Source organism: Saccostrea cucullata, unplaced genomic scaffold (assembly GCF_032062105.1).
Source record: "Saccostrea cucullata isolate Sc308-1 unplaced genomic scaffold, CSIRO_AGI_Scuc_v1 ctg771, whole genome shotgun sequence".
Taxonomy (NCBI): Eukaryota; Metazoa; Mollusca; class Bivalvia; order Ostreida; family Ostreidae; genus Saccostrea; species Saccostrea cuccullata.
Window position 1 is genome coordinate 1 of NW_026918025.1, and position 10,572 is coordinate 10,572.

Below are 10,572 nucleotides of genomic sequence, written 5' to 3' on the forward strand. Positions count from 1 at the left end.
CTATTGATCACGTTTGTACCAGAGAAGGTCTCCTAACCAGAAACAATCATTGTATCATGACCCTTCGAAGAAAAAACATCATGAATTTCCAAGACGAAGATTTTATTTTCGCGTGTTTGCTGGTGCATACCTAAAATCACTTCCTCAAAATGAAGAGAACCAGCAGCAGTCACAGAGAGGGAAGGCAGGAGTGCAGCAACTAGGAATGAGACGAATAAGACAGATGAGAAGGCGGAACTTCTCTGCAGTGCCCGGCTTTTATATGCTTCCTCTCAGACCGCGTGCGCCGTGTCAGACCGTAGTAGAACGCAACGCACCGGGACCATAAACCGTAACATGCCGGGACGAACCGCGATTGAACGCAAGGAAACGGCTACCATACATCCTAGTTTGCCGTGAGGACCGTGATGAAACGTGGCAGAACGTGATAAAATGGACAACAACCGTGAACTAGCCGTGACACAACGCGGACTAAACTCAGCAAAACGTCTCAAAACGTGAATGGATCGTGAGATGAATGGAAATATACATATCTCCCGTCCCACTGCGGACTGTCTCCAAGTTCTGTTACGGTCTTTTACGTGCTGTCGCGTTTTGTTGCGTTTATTCCGTTTTACTACGACCTACTAAGTTTCACATCTGCAACGTGGCCGCCGTGGCAAATTTTTTGACAGTTTAAAAATCTGGCACGGCATCCACGGCAATCGCGATGAGTTACGTTTTCCCATCCCGTTGCCCCAAGTTTTCTCACGCCCGTCCCGTTTTTTCCACGGTGGCCTGAAACGTGATTGCCGTGGCTGCCGGGAACATAGTGTAAACGTAGCATTAGCTAGACGAAATCACACGAGTTCGCGTACCTATCAATTTTGCCGAAATTTTCGGTAAATAAAAAAGATACGTAATACCTATAATAATAACACGTTTTTTTTTTCTTATTTAATGAAAATTTCGCTATAATTGATAGGTACATGTACGCAAACTCCTGTGACGAAATAGAAATGTAGAATAAGATAAAATCTAACGGACTTGTGCGTTTGGACATGCCGAGGGGTATCGCATGGAGTCATAGCAATTGAGAAACGTTACTTGAATTGAGTCTGGGGTCATGTTGCGAAAATAGAACCTGCGCAGCTCTGCAAAGCGACTTGTTTCCTCTTCCAAGAAAGTCTATAATAAGCTTTTAAATTTTTCAGGTACAGATAATCTATTAATATTTCAAGGATTTGACTGGGATTCTTCGAAAAAAAAGTTGGGTTTAACAGAGTCCAAGGTCGATCGAGAAAATGGTTTGCTAGAGTGCGCCTGAGATTCGCATGTCCTAGCTACTTCTACAAAATTGACCCCAAGGCAGATGAACATCATTTCCGCTGTCAGTTTCCTATCTAAGATAATTTTTAGAAATCTTTTTTATATCTTGGATAAAAATTGAATATTGTAAACTTTTTTTTAAAATTATTTCTAAATTATACACTGTAGCGTGCTTTTACCCCCAAAAGAACAGGAGGAATTCTTAGTATTTTCATTTAGTACACTTTTGAAAATTTTAATATAACATTTTTTATCATATACAATTATGGTTTTTCCCTCAAAAAATTGACTATTATCCTTTATTTAGTTTTGCAGAAACGTGTATTACCTGTATTTATGTTAGAACTGAATTGCTAAAAGAAAAACCTAGTGAAATTAACTAGTGAACATCGTAAATCCTTTGTCGAGAATTGAAAGCTTTCAGTTAAGAAAGTGAGTTGTGGAGCTAGGGTCGCATTAATACTTAGATGCCGGCCTAGTGAAAGTTGCTTATAAATTCTAGATTCACTAATCTTATCTTACTGTTAAATATACCCATTACATGTACCTAGTAAAACTACTTTTAAGGTAGTTACTAGTTTTCTCAGTGACTTTAAGTACTTATTTTTACAGTTTTTTGTTTGCGCATTTTAAACTTGCAAATCAATGCATAAAAAATGCACGAATTATTATAAAATAATTTTTTAAACTTTTAACTTTCATTAATTGGTATATATATAGTTGTTTTGAAATTCTTATGCTTTTATTTAAGCAAAAACTGCAGTCAAATTTTATTATTATGATATATAAGTTTCAATTAAGAAAGTGAAAAGACGTCTCAAACATTATGACGTCGCCAGGGACATATATGTCCCTCCCGCAGCCAGCGGTAAAAGGACATATATGTCCTTCCCGCAGCCAGAGGGTTAAAATAAGGCTTAATTAGATATAATGTTCGCTTCTAACAGGCTTTTCCTGTCTTTTTATCTTAGCCAACCTTGATATTATTCAGGATTTCTCTGGCTATCAAATATAATCTCAATACCTACACTTTTAAAAATTACAATTGTGATTTTTATTCCAGAAATAAACTTACCGCTGATTCTAAGACATCTGAATGGGCAGAAATGATATCAGTCAGTTGTTTGGGATAAATTTTATCTCCACCATGTTTGAAAAACAAGCAGTCGGATTTCCGGCCAATGTAGGTCACGTGTCCAGTGTCATCCATACTACCAACATCTCTTTTATAAATCAAACAATAGTGTGAAATTAATTTCATAACAGTTTGTCTTCATGAAATTAGTAATATTAAAGGAATAAGCCAACTCTAAAATCTTATCTTGAGAAAGAAAGAGAGAATACCCAGTATGCAACCATCCCTCTGTGTCCAAGGGACCTGTCTCTGACTCATCATTGTTTAAATATCCATAAAATATACCAAACCCCTTTATACATATTTCACCGGGTACGTTGATTGTGAGTATTTCATCCTTTTCTCCAATAATTTTAACCTGTCAAACATTTTTACATTTATTATTATTATATACGTAACTTAAATTGAAATAAACAGAAATTCTTGTCGATAAATTTAAATAAATGAGAAAAAAAAGGTTTTAACAAAATTAATACAAAAATAATAAATTTTAACAATAAACTTGATTGAAATGAATAAGCGACCTCCGTATGTGGAAATGGGTATCCTATGGAGTCCAGGCGTTGTTCCGGGGAGGAGTGGACAGGAGACGTAGCCGTTCCTACTAAACACTCGCTAGCACCGTAATAAACCTGTCCCATAATACAAGTCTTCATTCAATTTTTTTACTCAAAATGTAAAAAATGATACTTCAATATCCCCAATGAGTTCAGACAAATTACAAACTTACCGACGAACTTGGAAAATGTTCATAAATTGTCTCACGCATTTCTTTGGATACTATTTGCGACACAAGATTGACTAAAATTGATAAAAAAAATCAACGTAAAAATAACTAACTTAAATGTGTATTTTAAAGGTTTGTAATGTTATGATTTAATATAAAATACAGCTTTATTATCTATTTCTAGTATTTCCTCTTTATAATGAAATATAAGGAGATTATGAACATTATTCAAGCTAAAAGTCCATCACATGTAACAATACAAAATAGGAGCATGGAAAACATGGACCTCGGAAACGTCGGAGTCGGGGACAGGTGCCATGGAGAAGTGAGCTACGGAAATAATGTAATTTTATTTATACAAATGTATTAAAAATAAAAATACCTGATTAATATGGTCTAGGGATTGTTTATATATCTGTTATTTTGTCTGTTTCCAAAAAACTTTATATTGATTTGGGTCGTTAGGTTTTTAGAGCCTGTACCCATAGATCATTTTCCATATCTTTATATACTAGATACAGCATCTAGTAGCAGTGTGATAGATAATTAAATTCTTACCCGATTTAAGATTGGATAAATCGAACTGATTGACGTATTCTGAGTTCACTAACTTGATCACTTCGTACGGATAACCAGCATAACGTTTAATTCTGTTAAAGAAAAATATTTTATAAAATGTTCTCGATATTTTTAAAGCTATAGATAAGAAGCATGCTGATATAGAACAATGCTGTATATATAGCATAAACAGTTCATTAATGTCAATAAAACATACAGCTATAATTGCATTCACAGAAATAAGATAGGAGTGTTTTTAGCATTCTGAAAACGAAATATGTAAATTAATATAACGAACTTTTCATCTTGGAGAAAACTGCCAAATCGCTCCATATCCTCGCATCCAAAGTCAAGCCATGAGGGATTTAACACGATTTTGGAGGTCCTCCAGTTTATAAGCGCGTTTAATGTCATTACCACAGGCTGAATATCATCCGTCACAGGGTTAGGTATAGCAATGTTGAGTTCATTGGATACCACCTAGACGAAAAAGAAAAAACTTAATACCGCTCTAAAATTATTAATTCTTGAACTATAAACTAAACTAAGTTCATTTTATGTTTATGAAAATTAATTGATAATTAACTCAGTCTGCATACATGTAGGTGTAATGAGTAAAATAAATCATACTTCTTTGGCTGCCTGGCGATCAACACAAAAAATCCCAAAGTTCACCGCTGTTTTGTGACTAGTCAAAACAGTTTTACTGGAACCTGTAGAACCCTGAACGAATAAAACAAAATATATCGAGGTCTATTTGCTTTTTAAAGATGATCCGCTTTTCACACCAGACAAATTCTTACCGTTGTTTTGATAATGAACGCAGGGTCTCCCGGAGATACACTTTTGACTGCTGCTAAATATATTCCATCTGTAACTGGACATTCGCCTTGAAAATCACTGCAGAAATTTCAATTTCTTATCTATTCATTTTTTTGAATTGAGAGAAGACATTGAAAAAGGTAGTTAAGATTCCTCACCTAAAGTGAAATATAGATTTAAAGATAATACTCACTTTTTGATATCAGATTCTTTCAAAAATCTTATTCGTTTCAGGTTGGATGATCTAAACATGATAAAAAATATATTAATTTTTATAAAGTATTTTAAAATTGTGTTATTCTAAGTACAATGAAATTACTTTTTGTATACATTGTTCATTAATCCCGGTTTTATTTTTGCCTTCTCTAACATACCGGTACATGCATACATGTATGTACCTCTCTGTGTTGTCGCTACTTTTAAGGTGCTCCGCAATTAATATGTCTTCTTCTGCAGACTGGGATCCCATTATAATCACTGTTGGGTTAACCTTCACGAAGAAGTATATAATGCATACATATACATATTAAAACAATCCGCGTGGCGTAATGTAAATAAACAAATGCATGTGCATGATGGAGAGTAGTTGCCGATCTATAGCTCTCCGAAAAAAATATAGATTCAATTTGACCGACCGGAGAGCTACAGTGCCACCCATTGTAAAATCTGTATATTTATTGCACACAAAAAGTTGCGCTTCGCTCTGGATTAATTTTTCCAAATTCTTATCCAATTGCAAAAAAGATAGATTTTTAAAAATTCCTTACTCCTCTATCAAGTATTCTCGTAGTTGACATCTGCACGAAGTGCGTTGGACCGAATTATCTTGCAAACCAAAATGGCAGTATCAATAGACGAAATTTTCGGTGATCTCGATTTCAGGACCAGGAGGGCTATTAACAACAATTATAAGGAATGTTTTGTTGCGGAAACAGTGAACGGATATGATAGGAACACACGGTTATTAATATTTTGAGATGACAGTTTAAAATTATGGAGAAATAAAAGGGGAAACAGTGCACTTTTTGTGTGCAATAAATATACGGTTTTTTTCAATGGGTGGCATTGTAGCTCTCCGGTCTGTCAAAATATTTTTTCGGAGAGCTACAGATCTGCAGCTAGATGGAGAGAAGAATTCCAAATAATTCAATTGTAACGTTAAACAATATACTATCAATCAATTAGTTGTAAAAATTGATGGAGGTGGCTCAGATTTGGTAAAATCTTCGAAATTGGAAAATGATGAAATTATTAATGAAGTCGATATTGCGGGAAAAGGTCTGACATTGCCGTTTCCAAATTACCGTCTTAAAATATTGAAGTCTGTCTCGCAGCAGACGATGTCTGAATCGCTTTTTGAATCAGTAGACGAAATTGATATTGGTATATACTGTATATCAATGAACAATAAAACAAAAACACACGGAGAAAAACATCTATTGACATGAATTTGAAACTGAAAATAAAATGAAAACAGGGCTAGAAAAGCCATTCCCTCCGATCTGAGTAAAATTTTGTGTAAATTTTTTTGGAGTGTCCACAAGCCTCATGACACAAAGTATGACCCAAAGGCATTGCGATCTTTTATGAGCAACTTTGATAGATATTTATGTAAATTGTCTAAAATCGATTGATTGATTGTATACTGTTTAACGTTCCTCTCCAGAATATTTCACTGATATGGAGACGTCACCACTGCCGGTGAAGGGCTGCAAATTTAGGCCTATGCTTGGAACTCAGGGCCTTTGAGCAGGGAGGGTTCTTTATCGTGCCACACCTGCTGTGACACGGGGCCTCGGTTTATACGGTCTCATCCGAAGGACCGCCCCATTTAGTCGCCTTTTACGACAAGCAAAGGGGTACTGAGGACCTATTCTAACCCGGATCCCCACGGGGCGTCTAAAATTGAAGTATGGATTTCAGATTGTTTCAAGCATAGAATTTGTAAAAGTGCACAAAGTTCTCCAAGGAAAACAGCGAAGTCTGCACTAAGCGTTTATAGGTAAATCCAAATAATATTACAATGTACATGAGAACATTTAAAGATGACAATTTTTAAAACATAGTAAAAATTTGTTTATGCCTTATTTGAATACTTCACAAAATCGATGTGAATATTTGAAATTGTTACCTGCTGCTGCTGCTGACTTTTAAAATGGGAACCGAAAACCTACAATTGTTTCAATAATATTATATGCGAAATGTTATTAAAATAAAACAAAATTTTCATGTCATTTCTTGCGGAAACAAGAAATCTGTGAGCCAATGCTCACTAGTAATACCCCCGCTCTGATGTGAATATACAATATCATGTTAATAAACGTTACTGGTATATGCACGGAAAATTGAAGAAATCCCACCATTCAGCATGCCTCAACAAAGTATGTACTAAAATTTCAAGCATCTGTTATGAGGAAAGTTGCTGACAAAAATGCGACGAAAATTTGTTAATTTATGAAACATGTATGAAATATACAGACGCACAGACAGTCAGGAAGTTGACATCGGATTTAAGGAAGAATAAATCATACCATATGGTATGCCTCAGGGAAGATAATGTTAAAATTTCAAGCATCTGCAATGGGTGTTTGCTTTGAGAACTGTGACGAAAATTTGTTATGTTTGAAACATGTATGAACAGACAGACGCATCACATTTGACATCAGATTTAAACAGAAATGAATCCCACCATATGGCATGCCTAAAAGAAGATTGTGTTAAAATTTCCAGAATCTGCGATGAGTAGTTGCTGAGAAAATTGCGACGAAAATTTGTTATGTATGAAACGGACAGACGCACGGATAAACAGGAAGCTGACATCGGATTTGAACACATTTGGCATGCCTCAGAGAAGATTTTGTCAAAATGTCAAGCATCTGCGATAAGTAGTTGCTGAGAAAAAACTTCGACGAAAATTTGTTACGGACGGACAGACGGAAAGACGGACGGACAGACACACAAGGGTAAAACAGTATACTCCCTCTTCTTCGGAGCGGGTGTATAAAAAGGGTTTGCTAAAGGTTTATACTAACTGTTTGACAAATGCATCCGATCGAGACTGTTCCCAAAAGTAGGGGGAAATATTTTAGATCCGCCACTCCATTGACCATGACAATTTCACCTTTCTGAATTCCATTTTTTATTAGCCATTTGGAAAACAGAATGGACTAAACAAAATTAAATAATACTGAGTAAATATTTAATTACTTAATCATTATTGATTTCTTTTGAAGTCTAATATTTGTACAAAAATAAGCTTTTAGAGAGAAATATAGCAAATCAAGATGTGTTCGTGAAACACTGATGCCCCCGAGAGCAACATAGCGGAGACTGTGATATATGACACTATGTCAAGGTTAAAGTCTTCTCACAAGGACTACATATGTGAAGTATGAGAGCACTAGGCCTTAGCGTTCAAAAGTTATGGCGAAGGTTAAACATTTAAGAAAGTGGGTGAAACTTCAAGGTCAAAGTTTTTGATATCAATTTAAAGGTCTTGAAACAACCATTACGTATGCAAGGTATGAAAGCACTAGCTCTTCCCGTTCAAAAGTTATGGCCAAGATCAAAGTCAAAAGGTCAAATATGGTGGTACCGAAAAGAAGGAATACACAACTGAAATATGAAAGCCTTAGCTCCTCTAAATCAAAAGTAATGGGCAAGGTTAAAGTTTTTGCAGACAAGCAGACAGACGGACACGACAAAAACTAAATACCCCGAAACTTTAAGGGGGCATAAAAACAAGATGTCTTTGTGAAACACTGCTGCCCCGCAAGGCAACATAGCGAAGTTTAAATTTTCTAAATTGCAAATCAAACTTATTGATACCTTTGATAAGCCTTCTAACAAGAAATACAAATGTGAAATTTAAAACCATAGCACCTGGCATCTGTTTAAAGGTTATGGACAAGGTTCTACATATTTTTAAGGTAAGTTAAACTCTGGGGTCACGGTCAAAGGATCAAGTTTGTTGGTTTCTTAAGAAAGGCCTTTTCACAAAGATAACACCAGGAACGTATGAAAACCCTAGCCCTAACCGTTCAAAAGTTATGGCCAAGGTTAAAGTTTAAAAAAAATAGTCAATTTAACTTGTCTCATCCGGCAGAGGTGGAGTCGTCTCATCTTTATCAACAACAATTTAAAGTTCCTGATGCTATTTTTCTTAACCAGTGAGAATTTATAAAAATTTGACAGACGCCAAGTAAGTAGCGCCGAGAATGCCGGCCAAGCTTTTCTGAAAGTTTATGGTTAACTGAGAATTGTATTATCTTTTAACTACATGTACGATATGATTTTAATTGGAAAGTAAACTTTCATATCACGCATTATATTACCTGTGACAAGACCTTTCAAACTATACCTTGACTTAGGACCCTGTATCTTTGACCTCAAAGTTTGAACTACTTTTTCAACAAGAAGTCTCTGTCGATACTGTAGCTCTATTGGTTTTTTCTTGCAATAAAGAAAGAGAAAAGTAGCAGTTGGGACATAAAACATTACATAAGCAATAAAGAGAATAATGATGCTCGATTAAGTCTCCTTTTGAGGCAAGATTGCAATAAAACTACAACTGTAGGAGTAGCTCTTAATGAAATTTGATAATTTAATTTTAGAGAATTTTGAATTTAAATTACTATGGCAACATAAATCATCAAAATCAAAAACACAAAACTGATAATTATGTATCTCGGTGTAGTCTGCTTGCATGTTAAATTATATCATAATCAGACTCAAACTAGATTTGGAGTAGCATTTTCACACACATTTATATTTTTAGTCACCAAGGCAACACCATTTATCAAAAATCAAAAACCGATATATATAAATATGTATCTTAGTGTAGTCTACTTGTGTGCCAAGTTATATTGAAATCATACCAAAACTGTAGAAGGAGTAGTGTTTTAAATGTATTTCACAGAAATACTATTTTTAGTAACGACGGCAACACCGTCCAAGGAAATCAAAACCCACTACACAGAATAATGTATCCAAGTGTAGTTTACACTTGTGTGCCAAGTTATATTGATATCAGACCAAAACTGTAGGAGGAGTAACATTTTAAATGATTTTCCACAGAAATTTCTATTTTTAGTAACCGCGGCAACACCGTTCAACGAAATCAAAAACCGATATATAGAATTACGTATCTTAGTATAGTCTACTTGTGTGCCAGGTTATATTGAAATCAGACCAAAACTTTAGGAGGAGTAGCATTTTGAAAGAATTTCACAGAAATTTGTATTTTTAGTAACCACGGCAATACCGTTCATCGAAAACAATAACTGTCAAAAACAGAATTATGTATCTAATGTAGTCTACTTGTGTCCCTTGTTATATTACAGAAATTTGTATTTTTAGTAGCCACGTCAACACCGCTCATCAAAATCAACAAGAGGCCCATGGGCCTTGTAGGTCACCTGAGCATAATGCAACAACTTTCAAATGATTGAAATTGGTTCATGTTTTAAGCCAGATGCTATGGCATTCACAATTTTGAAAGAGGCACCATTGATTATCATAACTACACACTTAGCAATTGCTTAGTTTGTTTACTTAATACCCATAAGCAGGGTAGGGGAACAAAAATGCATGTCAACTAATCAGTAATATTCAGCAATAATCAGGAGTTCCCTTACCACACATGAACCCCTGACCCTAGGTCTACACATTGCACAATTTTTGAAAAGGCACACTTGCTTATCAAAAATGTTCAATTAATACCAAGGAGCAGATTTCAAACAATTCATTTTCAGTATATAGAAGTAGAGCCCCCCCCCTCCCCCGCCTTTGGTATCCCTGACCCAGGAGCCTTGAAATTCAAAATTCTGAAAGAAGAGCCCTTGCACATCATAACTATATAAATAGTTCATCTGCTTATTACCCAGGAGTAGAGAAAAAGATTTCATAGATTTATTGTATTATCACCATATAATCATGATAGAGCCACACCCTAACACCATAATCCCTGACCCTGGGGCCATAAAATTCACAATTTTTGTAGAAGCACTCTTGCTCATCATAA

At 35.2% G+C, this 10,572-nt stretch overlaps 1 protein-coding gene across 1 annotated transcript; it reads right to left on the reverse strand.

Annotated features, from left to right (window-relative positions):
* Positions 1 to 2,383: 2,383 nt before the first annotated feature.
* LOC134235961 (medium-chain acyl-CoA ligase ACSF2, mitochondrial-like) lies at positions 2,384 to 5,019 on the reverse strand (the record flags this gene model as incomplete). The annotated part of the gene is made up of 10 exons (XM_062718169.1): positions 4,949 to 5,019; positions 4,744 to 4,794; positions 4,532 to 4,628; positions 4,359 to 4,451; positions 4,027 to 4,208; positions 3,729 to 3,820; positions 3,174 to 3,244; positions 2,968 to 3,075; positions 2,653 to 2,801; positions 2,384 to 2,531 (listed from the first exon to the last, which is right to left on the reverse strand). Coding segments are annotated over exons 1-10 (1,062 nt in total), but the record flags the coding sequence as incomplete, so codon positions are not given.
* Between the last annotated feature and the right edge of the window lie 5,553 nt (positions 5,020 to 10,572).